The sequence below is a fragment of the Salmo trutta genome, chromosome 33, assembly GCF_901001165.1.
Source record: "Salmo trutta chromosome 33, fSalTru1.1, whole genome shotgun sequence".
In the NCBI taxonomy this organism is placed as follows: Eukaryota; Metazoa; Chordata; class Actinopteri; order Salmoniformes; family Salmonidae; genus Salmo; species Salmo trutta.
The window spans coordinates 16043937-16061478 of NC_042989.1; the positions used below are offsets into that span (position 1 = coordinate 16043937).

Below are 17542 nucleotides of genomic sequence, written 5' to 3' on the forward strand. Positions count from 1 at the left end.
ATTATATATACCTCCTCCATTGTCCATATATTCACACACACACACACCAAATGATTGGGATAACCTGGTTTGGTTCCATCTAGGTGTTGTCGCTCACCTCTCTTTCTGTCTTGTAAAGTGGGTGTGTGTGCCCGGGCTGTGTTCAGTAGAGAACAACATTGTCGAAAGTTCAGATATAAAGAAATTGTCTAGATATTATCTTATGTGTCTCTCTGCCAGGTAGGTCTAGCAATTAATCATATCACCTGTATTCATTACATTTGGCCTTCTACTATCTTCAGTGTGTGCATTGTCATCCATCTGAACTCAACCCTGTTGATGCTGTCCTTTATGTTTTTTTATTGAAGCTGGGTTGTGTTCATTACGGCACACACCATAACAAAACATGTTGCAAACAAAAAACATTTGATATTTCACAAGTTCAGATAGTATTCTACCTCCTATTTCACTGTTTTTTCTTACTTATTGTGTCTTCTAAACATTACCCTGTCCTTTATTGACTTCTTCTCTGTCCATCTCTCCAGTGGCCTGTTGTTGTTGTTGTATAATGTTGTCTTCTGCTCTTATTTCCCCAGTGGCCTGGCTGCATTGGGCCAGGCTGTGAGGTGGTAGTGTTCTCTGGGTGCTGGTCTAGGCGGAGAGGCAGAGGCAGGAGGAGCAGCTGTCGGTGTTGAGCTGGTGCCCATGCCAGTCCATCCCCGGGGGCCAGAGAAGGCAGAGTAGATAGCAGCTCAGCCCTCCCAACAGACACTGGTAGGAGGCAGCCTCAGCAACGGACTCAGGAACAGGTGAGAAATGGATGAAGAAGGACAACACACAAAGAGACACACACGCACACACACACACACACACACACACACACACTTTTTACATTTTAGTCATTTAGCAGACGCTCTTATCCAGAGCGACTTACAGTAGTGAATGCATACATTTCATACAATTTTTTTTTTTCTGTGCTGGCCCCCCGTGGGAATCGAACCCACAACCCTGGTGTTGCAAACACCATGCTCTACCAACTGAGCTACAGGGAAGACTACAGTACTGTACTACAGTACTGTACTACAACAAGCAGGCTTAACATCCCCTCCCCAAACACACATACAGATTCACACACATGCTTTACTTATTTACTCAAGGCTCATTCCATGGGAAATGAAATGTGTAGGCCTATTTGATCTGACCCCCTTTTCCAAAAAATGTATGTTGACTATCAGTCTGCAACTGCCACAAGATGGTAGTATCTTCTTCCTTCCCATTCTGACTGATTTACAATTTTTGTCATTTAGCAGAAGCTCTTATCCAGAGTGACTAACATGTCCAATTAGGGTTTAAAAGTACCTTGCTCAACAGCACAGACAGATTTTTCACCTTGGGGATTCGAACCAGCGACGTTTCAGTTACTTGCCCAACTTGCTAACCGTTGATGTAAGATACCTGCCTTTTAATATTCTCTCTCATCTTCTCTAACACTGAGGGGGAGTACAGATTATTTACATTGTCTGAAATATTTCACCTGAGGGATAAGAAACTATGACAACACAGATAGGAAGAGAGATATCTTCCACTGTTCAGTTCTCGCCACGAAATTCTCACTCACTCACTCACTCACTCACTCACTCACTCACTCACTCACTCACTCACTCACTCACTCACTCACATATTCTTACCCTGAGTCCCAGTTTGTTGGTGCCATCATTCCAACTCCTTGTCACTAATGGTGATGCCAAATGTTTGGCTTGACAATGACAGCAATGGAGTTGGCAAGACCACACAGCTGGGACTAGGCTACAGACACCTAGGCCTATTCCCGTAGCCAACTTACACTGCACCACAAACACACATACTAACCCCACTACCTCTATGACCCCCTCCGTCTAAGAGCAGTAACTGTGTGGGTCTCTTGGCCTCGGCCCCCAACAACCCGGAACCTGTCCGTCACTCCTGGATCCCTGACCTACCATTGGACAGCAGCCTGCTACTCCACTCCTACACTTGCCGGCATGTGCAAGGGAGATATAAGAGGCTTATCCCGGCAAGAATGTGGTAAAAATGGGACTGTATGAATGGAGTGGTGAGGAGGAGGAGCCCCCCCACTATTTGTGTCCAGAAGTAATTTCGGTGCTCTGTAGAGTTTCTTATGTAAATTGACTTGCGACATTCCTGGATTACTCATTATACTAATAAAGTCCGATTTAAAAGACAAGATAACTATTGTAAACTACATTGTGTCTGTAAATTGATATAGTATGTATAAGCTGGAAGTAGAAGCCTAAGTGTTGTTGTCCATTAGTTTACTCCAGTTAGGAGAGGGGTGGTAGGATTGGGGGAAAATAATAAATGAAAATATATATATTTTTTAATATATACAGTACCAGTCAAGAGTTTGGACACACCTACTCATTACAGGGTTTTTCTTTATTTTTACTATTTTCTATATTGTAGAAATATAGTGAAGACATCAAAACTATGAAATAACACATTTGGAATCATGTAGTAACCAAAAAAGTGTTCCAACAAATCCAAATATATTTTTGGCATTCTCTCAACCAGCTTCATGAGGTAGTCACCTGGAATGCATTTCAATTAACCAGCGTGCCTTGATCAAAGTTAATTTGTGGAATTTCTTTCCTTAATACGTTTGAGCTAATCAGTTGTGTTCTGACAAGGTAGGGGCAGTATACAGAAGATATCCCTATTTGGTAGAAGACCAAGTCTATATTATGGAAAAGACAGTCCATCATTACTTTAACACATGAAGGTCAGTCAACACAGAATATTTCAAGAACTTTGAAAGTTTCTTCAAGTGCAGTCGCAAAAACCATCAAGTGCTACAATGAAACTGGCTCTCATGAGGACCGCCACAAGAATGGAAGACCCAGAGATCTCTCTTCTGCAGAGCATAAGTTCATTAGAGTTACCAGCCTCAGAAATTGCAGCCCAAATAAATGCTTCACAGAGTTCAAGTAACAGACACATCTCAACATCAACTGTTCAGAGGAGACTGTGTGAATCAGGCCTTTAAGGTCGAATTGCTGCAAAAACAAAAACACTACTAAAGGACACCACTAAGAAGAAGAGACTTGCTTGGACCAAGAAACAAGAGCAATGGACATTAGACTGGTGGAAATTTGTCCTTTGGTCTGGAGTCCAAATTGGAGATTTTTGGTTCCAACTGCCGTGTCTTTGTGAGACACAGTGTGGGTGAACGGATGATCTCTGTATGTGTATTTCCCACCGTAAAGCATGGAGGAGGAGGTGTTATGGTGTGGTGCTTTACTGGTGACACTGATTTATTTAGAATTCAAGGTGCACTCAACCGGCATGGCTACCACATCATTCTGCAGCGATACGCCATCCCATCTGGTTTGGGCTTAGTGGGACTATCATTTGTTTTTCAACAGGATAATGACCCAACACACCTCCAGGCTGTGTAAGGGCTATTTGACCAAGAAGGAGAGTGATTGAGTGCTGCATCAGGTGACCTGGCCTCCACAATCCCCCGACCTCAACCAAATTGAGAAGGTTTGGGATGAGTCGGACCGCAGAGTGAAGGAAAAGCAGCCAACAAGTGCTCAGCATATGTGGAAACTCCTTCAAGACTGTTGGAAAAGCATTCCAGTTGAAGCGAATTCCTGTTGAGAGAATGCCAAGAGTTTGCAAAGCTGTCATCAAGGCAAAGGGTGGCTATTTGAAGAATCTCAAATATAAATTATATTTTGATTTGTTAAACACTTTTTTGGTTACTAAAATCAAATCAAAGTGTATTTGTCACGTGCACCGAATACAACAGGTTACAGTGAAATGCTTACTTGCAAGCCCTAACCAACAGTGCAATTTTTTCTAAAAAAAATAGGTTTTAGGTAAACAATAGATAAGTAAAGAATGTTTTTTTTAAACTGTAAAATGACAGTGAAAATAACAGTAGCGAGGCTATATACAGGTGGTACCGGTACAGAGTCAATGCGCGGGGGCACCAGTTAGTCGGGCTAATTGAGGTAATATGTACATGTACAGTTGAAGTCAGAAGTTTACATACACTTATGTTGGAGTCATTAAAATTCGTTTTTCAACCACTCCACAAATGTCTTGTTAACAAACTATAGTTTTGGCAAGTCGGTTAGGACATCTACTTTGTGCATGACACAAGTCATTTTTCCAACAATTGTTTACAGACAGATTATTTCACTTATAATTTATTGCATCACAATTCCAGTGGGTCAGAAGTTAACATTCACTAAGTTGACTGTGCCTTTAAACAGCTTGGAAAATTCCAGACAATGATGTCATGGCTTTAGAAGCTTCTGACAGGCAATTGACATAATTTGAGTCAATTGGAGGTGTACCTGTGGATGTATTTCAAGGCCTAACTTCAAACTCAGTGCCTCTTTGTTTGACATCATGGGAAAATCAGAATAAATCAGCCAAGACCTCAGAAAAAAAATTGTAGACCTCCACAAGTCTGGTTCATCCTTGGGAGCAATTTCCAAATGCCTGAAGGTACCACGTTCATCTGTACAAACAATAGTACGCAAGTATAAACACCATGGGACCATGCAGCCGTCATACTGCTCAGGAAGGAGACACGTTCTGTCTCCTAGAGATTAACGTACCTTGGTGCGAAAAGTGCAAATCAATCCCAGAACAACAGCAAAGGACCTTGTGAAGATGCTGGAGGAAACAGGTACAAAAGTATCTATATCCACAGTAAAATGAGTCCTATATCGACATAACCTGAAAGGCCGCTCAGCAAGGAAGAAGCCACTGCTCCAAAACCGCCATAAAAAAGCCAGACTACGGTTTGCAACTGCACATGGGGACAAATATCGTACTTTTTGGAGAAATGTCCTCTGGTCTGATGAATCAAAAATATAACTGTTTGGCCATAATGACCATCGTTATGTTTTGAGAAAAAAGGGTGAGGCTTGCAAGCCGAAGAACACCATCCCAACCGTGAAGCACGGGGGTGGCAGCATCATGTTGTGGGGTGCTTTGCTGCAGGAGGGACTGGTGCACTTCACAAAATAGATGGCATCATGAGAAAGGTCAACTATGTGGATTTATTGAAGCAACATCGCAAGACATCAGTCAGGAAGTTAAAGCTTGGTCGCAAATGGGTCTTCCAAATGGACAATGACCCCAAGCATACTTCCAAAGTTGTGGCAAAATGGCTTAAGGACAACAAAGTCAAGGTATTAGAGTGGCCATCACAAAGCCCTGACATCATCCTATATAAAATTTGTGGGCAGAACTGAAAGCAAGGAGGCTTACAAACCTGACTCATTTACACCAGCTCTGTCAGGAGGAATGGGCCAAAATTCACCCAACTTATTGTGGGAAGCTTGTGGAAGGCTACCCGAAAGGTTTGACCCAAGTTAAACATTTTAAAGGCAATGCTACCAAATACTAATTGAGTGTATGTAAACTTCTGACCCACTGGGAATGTGATGAAAGAAATAAAAGCTGAAATAAATAATTCACTCTACTATTATTCTGACATTTCACATTCTTAAAATAAAGTGGTGATCCTAACTGACCTAAGACAGAGAATTGTTATTGGGATTAAGTGTCAGGAATTGTGAAAAACTGAGTTTAAATGTATTTGGCTAAGGTGCATGTAAACTTCTGACTTCAGCTGTAGGTATAGTTAAAGTGACTATGCATAGATGATAAACGGAGAGTAGCAGCAGCGTAAAAGAGGGGTTGGCGGGTGGGGGGTGCCGGGACACAATGCAAATAGTCCGGGTAGCCGATGTGTTGGGGCACCGGTTAGTCGGGCTAATTGAGGTAATATGTACATCAATGTATAGTTAAAGTGACTATGTGTAAAAGAGGGGGGAGGGGGGCAATGCAAAGAGTCCGGGTTGCCATTTGATTACCTGTTCAGGAGTCTTATGGCTTGGGGGTAAAAGCTGTTGAGAAGCCTTTTGGTCCTAGACTTGGTGCTCCGGTCTGCTTGCCATGCGGTAGCAGATAGAACATTCTATGACTGGGGTGGCTGGGATCTTTGACAATTTTTAGGGCCTTCCTCTGACACCGCCTGGTGTAGAGGTCCTGGATGACAGGCAGCTTAGCCCCAGTGATGTACTGGGCCGTACGCACTCCTGTTGCCATACCAGGAAGTGATGCAACCAGTCAGGATGCTCTCGATGTTGCAGCTGTAGAACCTTTTGAGGATCTGAGGATCCATGCCAAATCTTTTCAGTCTCCTGAGGGGGAATAGGTTTTGTCGTGCCCTCTTCACGACTTATTCCACATGTGTTATTTCATAGTTTTGATGTCTTCACTATTATTTTACAATGTACAAAATAGTGAAAATAAAGAAAAACCCTTGAATGATTAGGTGTTCTAAAACTTTTGACTGGTATTGTAAATTGCACAAGAATTAGATATTTTTAGATGTTTTAAGGCAGGCTATTGTTTTCTGTTTATTCAACCCGCCCTAAACTCACACGCTCTTCATCCACACAATATTTTTTTTATTTCACCTTTATTTAACCAGGTAGGCCAGTTGAGAACAAGTTCTCATTTACAACTGCGACCTGGCCAAGATAAAGCAAAGCAGTGTGACAAAATACAACAACACAGAGTTACACGTGGGATAAACAAAAGTGCAGTCAATAACACAATAGAAAAATCTATATATAGTGTGTGCAAATGGAGTAAGGAGGTAAAGCAATAAATAGGCCATATTAGCGAAGTAATTACAATTCAGCAAATGAACACTGGAGTGATAGATGTGCAGATGATGATGTGCAAGTAGAAATACTGGTGTGCAAAAGAGCAAAAAAAAGTAAATAAAAACAATATGTTGATGAGGTAGGTAGTTGGATGGGCTATTTATAGATGGGCTGTGTACAGCTGCAGCGATTGGTAAGCTGCTCAGATAGCTGTTGCTTAAAGTTAGTGAGGGAGAACTTCAACTTTACTGACCCTAAACCCACTCGACCTGCGCCTGTGCATCACTTGTGACCACCTTGGCTGGTTATTTTGTAGGCTGAAATGAAGTGCATTTGTGTGTACAATAAAGCTGTGATTTGTTGACTGTGAGCACAAGTCATGTAATTTCTGATTAGTTACACAATAAAAATATATCTTCTTTGATGATTAGTATTGCTTGTTTAATTCACAATTACAGAAATAAAGGTAACTTTGAGAAACAACACTTTATATCAGAGTTGTCTGGAGATGGCTATACATATTAATGATACGAGGCTAATAGCCTGGCATCTCTGCATTAAATGTAGGTGGTAGAGGGCAACAACCTCATCGAATATTCAAAAGAAGATTACAATAATGAGATGTATCCACCAATCCAAAGAAAGGATAGGCGGGAGCTAGACATCTCGCCTTGCCGCTTTGTGGATAACGATTCTCATTGTTAGGGCAGAGACTGAGATATGTATCTTGTCAGTATATCCATAATCTTTGGCTCTAATAAATGTATTTAAAAAATGGAAGGCAAGACCATTCTAGCCAATGCGAAGGGCAGATAATGCGTGTGAACAACAGGCACAATGGCTTCCACTAGTTACCCCAGCCACAAAGTCAATATTGTCTATCGTAAAAACATATTTAACGGCTGGGATTAGGCATAAAGTTAGCACTGTAGGTAAGGTTAGGGTTAGGTTTAAAATCACATTTTACGAAGTTAAATTGTAGAAATACACTTGGATTATGACTTTGTGGCTGTGGTAACGAGCGATATAAAGTGTTTTTTCTCAAAGTTGCTGGGATGTCACGTGTCCTACTTCTATCAATACACTCGTCACAACCTAATAATTACTCAACTTCTATTGATCAAATAAGCCACACGTAGAAAATAAACCATTCAATTTGTGTTTACCAAATTCGACACTCATCAACCTCCATAAAAAATACTCGTCGCTTGGTGAGCAACACAAAAAAACGCCACCTGCTGGAGAAAACAGATTTTGGGCCCAGGTATCCCTAGTTACCACAGACAAAGTCAAAATTGACTATATAGTAAGTAGACAATAAATTTTTTAAAAAAAAAAACATTTTGGCCTTAATTTAAGGTTAGGGTTAGGCACACGGTTAGGGTTAGGCACACGGTTATCAGTGTGGTTAAGGTTAGGGTTAGGTTTAAAATCGCGTTTTAAGAACATACATTTAAGAAATAGGCGGGGTTTATGACTTTGTGGCTGTGGTAACTAGTGACGACCGTTATCCCTCTCTCTTCCTATCTGGTCCAATGAATTTCAGCGTTCTACACAGAGACTCATAAGATGGCGACCGCGGAACCGGTGAGTACCTTTACCGACAATTATTTTATAACGTTATTGGAATCCGTTGTCCAGTATACATTGTTATCCAGAATGTAATATTAATAGCTCGAATCTAATCAATTCGAAGGAAATGAATGTTTACATGGTCATATTTTCGGATATTCTTGCCCTTGTAGAAACTTTTTGTGCCAGTTGTGCAAAGACAACTGAGAGGGGAATGTACACTAGTTATGTGAATCGCCTACTGTAGCTAACGAACAACACGTTTGGTAAATGTTGTCACAGCTGTTAAATTCACTCGTCGGGCATTTGCGCGTACCTACATGTTAGTAGTACATTTCTAACATTATGTATTTTGTCAAACAAATGTGTTTTAATGAAAGAGAAAGTGCACTATAAATGGTATAATTAGCTAGTTGTCAGCTTTGGCTTTCTTGGGACTAGTCTGTTGCTTCCACTTTAGGCTCGCTAGCTAACTAGCTGCTAGACAGTTCACCAACTTGCCCAATCATTATGGCTGGTGCAAAACATTTACGCACAACAGTATTTACACCATAGATGAAAGTAAACTGTTTATTTCATTGATTTAAAATACTGTTGGACCATCTAGCCTATGTAAATAGAGTCTGGAAATTATGTTGCAAAAAACTAAAGTCCGATGTCATTACCTATATGTCTTGTTTTGTATTATTATGTAATATTACACTATACTCACGTTCAACCCAGCTATATATATATATATTTTATTTATTTATTTTAAAAACAATCAAACTTACCAATGACCCAAGACATGGCAGTCCTGCAAGATCATGCTCCTTACTAATTTCAAATTGTTTTCCACTAGGAAATCAATTTAAATCCACCCCAACATGTTGAAGAAGAAGCAGAGACTGGTCTGGAGATCGTGAGCCCTGAGACCTACATCAAACACCCCCTACAGAACAAGTAAGTTGACTCAGGCTTCTGCTCTTTGATGACCATTACAGGCTGCTACTCTGTGGTAAGGAAAGTTTACCTGTGAAACTTTTTTATATATTTGAGATTCTTCAAAGTAGCCACCCTTTGCCTTGATGACAGCTTTGCACACTCTTGGTATTCTCTCAACCAGCTTCATGAGGTAGTCACCTGGAATGCATTTCAATTAACATGTGTGCCTTGTTAATTTGTGGAATTTCTTTCCTCAATGCATTTGAGCCAATCAGTTGTGACAAGGTAGGGGTGGTATACAGAAGATATCCATATTTGGTAGATGACCAAGTCCATATTATGGCAAGAACAGCTCAAATAAGCAAAGAGAAATGACAGACCATCATGACTTTAAGACATGAAGGTCAGCCAATGTGGAACATTTCAAGAACTTTTAACGTTTCTTCAAGTGCAGTCGCAAAAACCATCAAGCGCTATGATGAAACTGGCTGTCATGAGGACCGCCACAGGAAAGGAAGACCCAGAGTTACCTCTGCTGCAGAGGATAAGTTAATTAGAGTTAACTGCACCTCAGATTGCAGCCCAAATAAATGCTTCACAGAGTTCAAGTAACAGACACATCTCAACATAAACTTTTCAGAGGAGACTGCGTGAATCAGGCCTTCATGGTCAAATTGCTGCAAGAAACCACTACTAAAGGACACCAAAGAGACTTGCTTGGATCAAGAAACACTAGCAATGGACATTAGACTGGTGGAAATCTGTTGTTTGGTTTTATTAGTTCAAAATCGATATTTTTGGTTCCAGCCACCGTGTCTTTGTGAGATGAAGAGTAGGTGAACCAGTTTTGACTGGTGCGACTCACTTTATTGTTATAGCTAGTAAGTGTTGAACCATGTGTCAATTCCCCCCCCCCATCATCCATAACTTCCTAATTTGCTTTGAGGCTTATGGGCTGTTGATTACGTTTGTTTACCAGCCGTTTAATTAGCCAGTGTTTACTTTATGCAAATCCCATTTCTGTTTTGCCCCAACAGATGGTCTCTCTGGTTCTTCAAAAATGATAAGACCAAAACATGGCAGGCAAACCTCCGCCTCATCTCAAAGTTTGACACGGTTGAAGATTTCTGGGCGTAAGTATCAATTAGACTAAAGTTAAAGGTTTTTGATGACATGGATTGAATGAGTATGAAAAGGATAATTGGAGATTATACCAACATGTCTTCTTTCATCATTCTGATAGTGTTCAGTTCCTTCCAACTATACTGCAATTGTGTGTGTTGTACTAAGAACATTATCTTGTCATTTCAGTCTGTATAATCATATTCAGTTGTCAAGCAATCTGATATCTGGATGCGACTACTCCCTCTTTAAGGTAGGTTTGTGGCATTTCAAAAAGAGAACAAGGAAGCCATTTTATTCCATTTAACTTCATGGTATCTTTGCAACTAAGCCTAATTGTAAAGTGTGCCTGGAAGGAAATTGTTCAGGACTGTTCAGCCATAGCATCTTCTCCTGTGGTTTTAAACCAAGTAATGATTGCCTCGCCTGGTTTACCAACTACTTCTCTGATAGAGTTCAGTGTGTCAAATCGGAGGGCCTGTTGTCCGGATCTCTGGCAGTCTCTATGGGTGTGCCACAGGGTTCAATTCTCGGGCCGACTCTCTTCTCTGTATACATCAATGATGTTACTCTTGCTGCTGGTGATTCTCTGGTCCACCTCTACGCAGACGACACCATTCTGTATACTTCTGGCCCCTCTTTGGACACTGTGTTATCTAACCTCCAGACGAGCTTCAATGCCATACAACTCTCCTTCCGTGGCCTCCAACTGCTCTTAAACGCAAGTAAAACTAAATGCATGCTATTCAATCGATCACTGCTCGCCCGTCCAGCATCACTGCTCTGGATGGCTCTGACTTAGAATACGTGGACAACTACAAATACCTGGGTGTCTGGTTAGACTGTAAACTCTCCTTCTAGACTCACATTAAGCATCTCCAATCCAAAATTAAATCTAGAATCGGCTTTCTTTATCGCAACAAAGCATCCTTCACTCATGCTGCCAAACATACCCTCGTAAAACTGACCATCCTACCGATCCTCGACTTCGGTGATGTCATCTATAAAATAGCCTCCAACACTCTACTCAACAAACTGGATGCAGTCTATCACAGTGCCATCCGTTTTGTCACCAAAACCTCATACACTACCCACCATTGCGACCTGTACGCTCTCGTTGGTTGGCCCTCGCTTCATACTCGTCGCCAAACCCACTGGCTACAGGTTATCTACAAGTCTCTGCTAGGTAAAGCCCCGCCTTATCTCAGCTCACTGGTCACCATAGCAGCACCCACTCGTAGCACGCGCTCCAGCAGGTATATCTCACTGGTCACTCCCAAAGCCAATTCCTCGTTTGGCCGCCTTTCCTTCCAGTTCTCTGCTGCCAATGACTGGAACGAACTGCAAAAATCTTTGAAGCTGGAGACTCATATCTCCCTCACTAGCTTTAAGCACCAGCTGTCAGAGCAGCTCACAGATCACTGCACCTGTACATAGCCCATCTGTAAACATCCCATCTATCTACCTACCTCATCCCCATATTGTATTTATTTATTTATCTTGCTCCTTTGCACCCCAGTATCTCTACTTGCACATTCATCTTCTGCACATCTACCATTCCAGTGTTTAATTGCTATGTTGTAATTACTTCGCCACCATGGCCTATTTATTGCCTTAACTTACCTCATTTGCACTCACTGTATATAGACTTTTTGTTTTCTTTTGTTCTACTATATTATTGACTGTATGCTTTGTTTATTCCATGTGTAACTCTGTGTTGTTGTATGTGTCGAATTGCTATACTTTATCTTGGCCAGGTTGCAGTTGCATATGAGAACTTGTTCTCAACTAGCCCACCTGGTTAAATAAAGGTGAGAAAAAAAAAGCTGTGTCTCCTCTGGTGTGACAGGATGGCATTGAGCCCATGTGGGAGGATGAACGGAACAAGCGAGGTGGGCGTTGGCTGATCACGCTCAACAAGCAGCAGAGGAGACAAGACCTGGACCGCTTCTGGCTAGAAACAGTGAGTTCGTGTGGGTATATGTCTCAGTGTGTGCGTGTGTGGACATTTTGGAATGAAATACAGCCTCCAGCTTCTAACTGTGTAGCTGGATTAAGGAATTCTGTGATGCCACTGAAATGTTAATGTATGGTTCCATATTCTTTCCGGGCACATCACCTGTCCAGCTTCTCTGCCTTGTTGGGGAGGCGTTCGATGACTATAGTGACGAAGTGTGTGGCGCAGTAGTCAATATTCGCACTAAAGGAGACAAAATCGCCATCTGGACAGCAGACTTTGACAACAGGGAAGCCATAACACACATAGGGTAAGTCGGATCAATTTGAAGTCAATGTTTCTTAGTGTAGTTAGCGTTCCAACTTTGCTCTTGCTTTATAAAACGGACTCCGCAGGAAAATGTATTGACTTACTAAAGAGTGTATAGTCTTAGTATTTCAAAATTATTTTGCCTTTGGTTAAATTACTAAGATCAATACATTTTTTAATTTTATTTCGCTACCACCTCCCGTCTCATTGCCCTGTGTGTGTCAACAGGAGAGTCTATAAGGAGCGGTTGGGAATCCCTATGAAGATGACCATTGGCTACCAGTCCCACTCTGACACCGCCACAAAGAGCGGCTCCACCACCAAAAACAAGTTTGTTGTCTGAAAATGATCCGTGTGCCTTGTTTTGTCTACTTTTCATTGTGGGTAGGTTTTGTTTACTTAACTGCAATGGCTGCGTGACAAAATCTGGGAAAAACTCATGACTATATACCAAAGCTTCGACAGAAACAGCCCTAGACCTGTGAACACAGGAAAAACTTTATTAACGGGACACACTACTTTCTCTGGAACACCCCCCCCCCCCCCCACACACACCTGCCAATGCTATTAATCCACATGTCATAGCCACACAGGTGAACATGCAAACCTCAAAATGCAAATGAAGACTGTTCACAGTAGATGTTCTGAGTGCTCTTATAAAGAAAATAATTTTGTTGATTTATTTAATGGCAGGGAATTCATTTGGAATGCAAAAATAAAACAATTCTCAGTGCCCTTGTATACAGCATTGTAATTGCTGTAATCCTTAATGATATACTTTTTTAATTTATTATACCAATTTGCTTTTTAGCATTTTGTTTTACTTGTTCTGTGCTATGGCCTTAAAGGTGATTTGTTTTTTGTAATTTTTATTTTTTGCAACCAGATCTCTTATTGTTTTTTATGTTAAATTACATGTTATAGAATATCCTTTTTTGTGATTTCACTTGTTTTTGAGAAACTTACCCCAACCAGCAAATCACTTCTTCATCCTTGTTGTGTAGTTTAGGGGCCCTTCTATAACATGCCATTTACATCAAAAATAGGGATTTGGTTGTTAAAAAAACAACAACTTCTCCTTTAAACCTCAAGCGCATGTAATCAAGCCTTTCTGATAATTTCATGACTCAATTAGTCTTTGTTAACTACATGATTAAAACTTTTTGGTTTTGCAATTCGGTAGAAGCTGTTTTTATATTATGGAATACTTTTTGCAACTTGTAATTTGTACATTCCTTGTTAGAAATGGTTTGATATTTGACTTACAGTGATGCTGTATTGCAATATATACATTTATTAGTGATTGGTTTTGAGCTTCTGCCTGCAATGGAAACACAGCACTAATGAGTCTTTAAATAAAGTTTTTCTGTGACTTCAGATCATTTTTAATGATATAATATGGGCCTAATAATATTATATCGTATATGCCATTTCAACCCCAGGAAACAATCTAATTTTCTATGCCACTTGTATTGCCAGAGCTAGTTGTTCTGCCCCTGTCACCCCTAGAGACTTAATGTAGAGCTGAATAATGTATAAAGCAATATTATAGTAGCTACACCTACAGTATATTACCTGTTGTGGCATTTCATGAAAGCCTACAACAATGGCAACCCGTGACAATGTCATGACACCAAATTAGAACGCTCAAATACATGAAAGTATGAGTTGCCATTATGCCAGGCATGTTTCATTCTTTTGGCCAAACACAAGTGCTACCAGTCACTTTCATAACTGCTGTTCAACATTTGTACATTATGAAATGCATTTGGGTATTTTATTCCCAATTCAGAAATAAACTGAGGTTTGCACTTCAGTTTGAAGTATTATCCAATTGCTTTACTGTTAGGGTCAGTAATTCACTCATCTGAATGAAGTCACCAAGTTGCATCTCCTTTTCTTCCATCTAGAGGGTGCTATGACCCCATAGTAAAGTACAGCCAATCTTTGTATAGGTGCTTATTTGACCAATCAGTATGGGGCCTTGATTGTCAGTTTGCTGCAGACCAGCATCAACTAGATGAATGCCTGATCCAGTGATAACAGGTGACTTTTTGGCTTTCTGCCAAGGTTGCTAATCATGTGGGCAAGGCTACAATTTAGAAAATTGCACGCACAGTGGGTGTCTATTCCAGAGGTGTTATTTTGAAATGTAGACCTTGAATCAGACATAAAGAAGTCCAACAAAAGCAAACCATTAACAATAAAACTTTATTTCAAGGTTACCTACATAAGGAGTGCTTCATTTTTTAAGTTTTATTTAACCTTTATTTAACTAGGCAAGTCAGTTAAGAACACATTCTTATTTACAATGACGCCTACCAAAAGGCCTCCTGCGGGGACGGAGACTGGGATTAAAAATAAAATATAGGACAAAACACACATCACGACAAGAGAGACAACACTACGTAAAGAGAGACCTAAGACAACGTAGCATCAACACAACATGACAACATGGTAGCAACGCAACATGGCAGCAGCACAGCATGGTACAAACATTATTGGGCACAGTCAACAGCACAAAGGGTAAGAAGGTAGAGACAACAATACATCACACAAAGCAGCCACAACTGTCAGTAAGAGTGTCCATGATTGAGTCTGAATGAGGAGATTGAGATAAAACTGTCCAGTTTGAGTGTGTCTTGCAGCTCGTTCCAGTCGCTAGCTGCAGCGAACTGAAAAGACGAACGACCCAGGGATGTGTGTGCTCTGGGGACCTTTAACAGAATGTGACTGGCAGAACGGGTGTTGTATGTGGAGGATGAGGGCTGCAGTAAATATCTCAGATGGGGGGAGTGCGACCTAAGAGGGTTTTATAAATAAGCATCAAACAGTAGGTCTTGCAACTGGTATACAGAGATGACCAGTTTACAGAGGAGTATAGAGTGCAGTGATGTGTCTTATAAGGAGCATTAGTGGCAGATCTGATGGCCGAATGGTAAAGAACATCTAGCCGCTCGAGAGCACCCTTACCTGCTGATCTATAAATTACGTCTCCATAATCTAGCATGGGTAGGAGGGTCATCTGAATCAGGGTTAGTTTGGTAGCAGGGTGAAAGAGGAGCGATTACGATAGAGGAAACCAAGTCTAGATTTAACTTTAGCCTGTGGCTTTGATATGTGCTGAGAGAAGGACAGTGAACCGTCTAGCCATACTCCCAAGTACTTGTATGAGGTGACTACATCAAGCTCTAAACCCTCAGAGGTAGTAATCACGTCTGTGGGGTGAGGGGCATTTTTCTTACCAAACCACATTACATTTGTTTTAGAGGTGTTCAGAAGAAGGTTAAGGGCAGAGAAAGCTTGTTAGACACTAAGAAAGCTTTGTTGTAGAGCATTTAACACAAAATCCGTGGAGGGGCCAGCTGAGTATAAGACTTTATCATTTGTAAAACATATTTGATTTCACGGGGGCACCAGGACAATAATTAATTCATAACTCATATACTGCATTCCAAAGCAGTACATGTACGTTTAATACATCATAGTGCTATGGCATTGCTCTCAGGACAGCAGATGTTAGCATACACACAGGAGACAAAGTCATGTTTAAAGAGTTTACGTATCTATTCCTGTCTGTCCTTGTATTGTAGTCTATAGTGGAGAGGATGACAGGTGATCAATTTCCAGAGGGTCCGGTCGGGGCTTTCATTTCACTCCCGTCAGGATCAATGGGAGAATTTGTTATATGGGATTATGGGAATGGAAAGGATAATCAGAGAACCATCTAAGGACTTTGTAAGGTTGTGTTCCAAGGTGCGAAGGATTTAGTTTAATGCCTTTGTTATAGAATTACAGTCAGGTCCATATTTACTGGCAGCCTTTGTCACATACGTTTGTAGGAGAAGACCAAGGCGCAGCGTGAAGATCGTTCCACATCTTTTATTTGAAAGTGAAACTTAGCCAGCAAACAAAAAACTATAAACAAACCGTGACGACAGCGATGCAACATGCACTACCTCAAAATAATCTCCCACAAACACAGGTGGGAAAACCAACTACTTAAATATGATCCCCAATTAGAGACAACGATGACCAGCTGCCTCTAATTGGGAATCATACAAAACCCCCAACATAGAAAAAATAAACTAGAACACAACATAGAAAAAAATAAACTAGATAAACATAATCTAGAATGCCCACCCAAATCACACCCTGACCTACCCAAATAGAGAAATAAAAAGGTTCTCTACGATCAGGGCGTGACAGCCTTGATAAAGAAGAGCAAAAGAGACTGTATAAAATAAATAATTCAAATACTGAGCTTTATTTTATTTGAAAAAATGTTAAAGGGAAATGATATTGTTTTATACTAATACAATTGCTCAGAGAAAGACATTTTGTTTAACAAGTAATAAATAAAAAAATTGAAAAAGATAGGGGTCAAAATGATTGCCACTCCTGTTTTCAATACTCCAACACCCTCCCCTTGCGAGGATAACAACACTGAGCCTTTTTCTAAAATGTTTTATGAGATTGGAGAACACGTTGGTAGGGATCTTAGACCATTCCTCCATACAGAATCTTTCCAGAACCTTGATTACCTTTGTCTGCGTTTATGGACTGCCCTCTTCAATTCAAACCACAGGTTTTCAAAGGGGTTCAAGTCGGGAGACTGAGATGGCCATTGCAAAATGTTGAATTTGTGGTCAATTTTACCGTAGGTATGAGGTACTTTTCTGCATATGCTTCTGTTTTTCAACACCAAATCCACTACTGGTGTGCATGGCAAAATAGCTTTATTTTCATGTCATCTGACCTTAGCATCGCTTGGAGTTTGATAAATGGCATTGGCACTTGAATTGGAACCAGTGCTATGATCAGATTACATGAAAATAGAGCTCTTTGGCAAAGCCCACCAGTGGTGAAGTGTACTCTATCCAAAAGGTAGAGGCAGATGTATGGCTCTGGTTAGAGGGTGCATGAGCCGAAAGAGAAGTGTGGGAAAAATACATAACATCTGCAATCCTAATGGGGACCA

The 17542-nt window shown here is 40.7% G+C and overlaps 1 protein-coding gene and 1 long non-coding RNA gene across 2 annotated transcripts; both read left to right on the top strand.

Annotated features, from left to right (window-relative positions):
- Positions 1 to 214: 214 nt before the first annotated feature.
- Positions 215 to 2203, top strand: LOC115172122 (uncharacterized). The gene is made up of 2 exons (XR_003871382.1): positions 215 to 788; positions 1880 to 2203. It is a non-coding gene; the product is annotated as an uncharacterized LOC115172122 (long non-coding RNA).
- Positions 2204 to 8176: 5973 nt separating this feature from the next.
- eif4eb (eukaryotic translation initiation factor 4eb) lies at positions 8177 to 14783 on the top strand. Its single transcript, XM_029729950.1, has 7 exons — positions 8177 to 8264; positions 9091 to 9191; positions 10211 to 10306; positions 10485 to 10548; positions 12145 to 12258; positions 12423 to 12562; positions 12790 to 14783. The coding sequence occupies exons 1-7, from the start codon at positions 8247 to 8249 to the stop codon at positions 12902 to 12904; spliced, it is 648 nt and encodes a 215-aa protein (XP_029585810.1). The 5' UTR covers positions 8177 to 8246; the 3' UTR covers positions 12905 to 14783.
- The last annotated feature ends 2759 nt before the right edge of the window (positions 14784 to 17542 follow it).

Excerpts from the sequence above, each read along its gene's own strand:
- eif4eb (XM_029729950.1), top strand. Across the intron at positions 12,259-12,422 it reads ACCGCTTCTGGCTAGAAACA|CTTCTCTGCCTTGTTGGGGA; the intron begins GTGAGTTCGTGT and ends TCACCTGTCCAG. Across the intron at positions 12,563-12,789 it reads GAAGCCATAACACACATAGG|GAGAGTCTATAAGGAGCGGT; the intron begins GTAAGTCGGATC and ends GTGTGTCAACAG.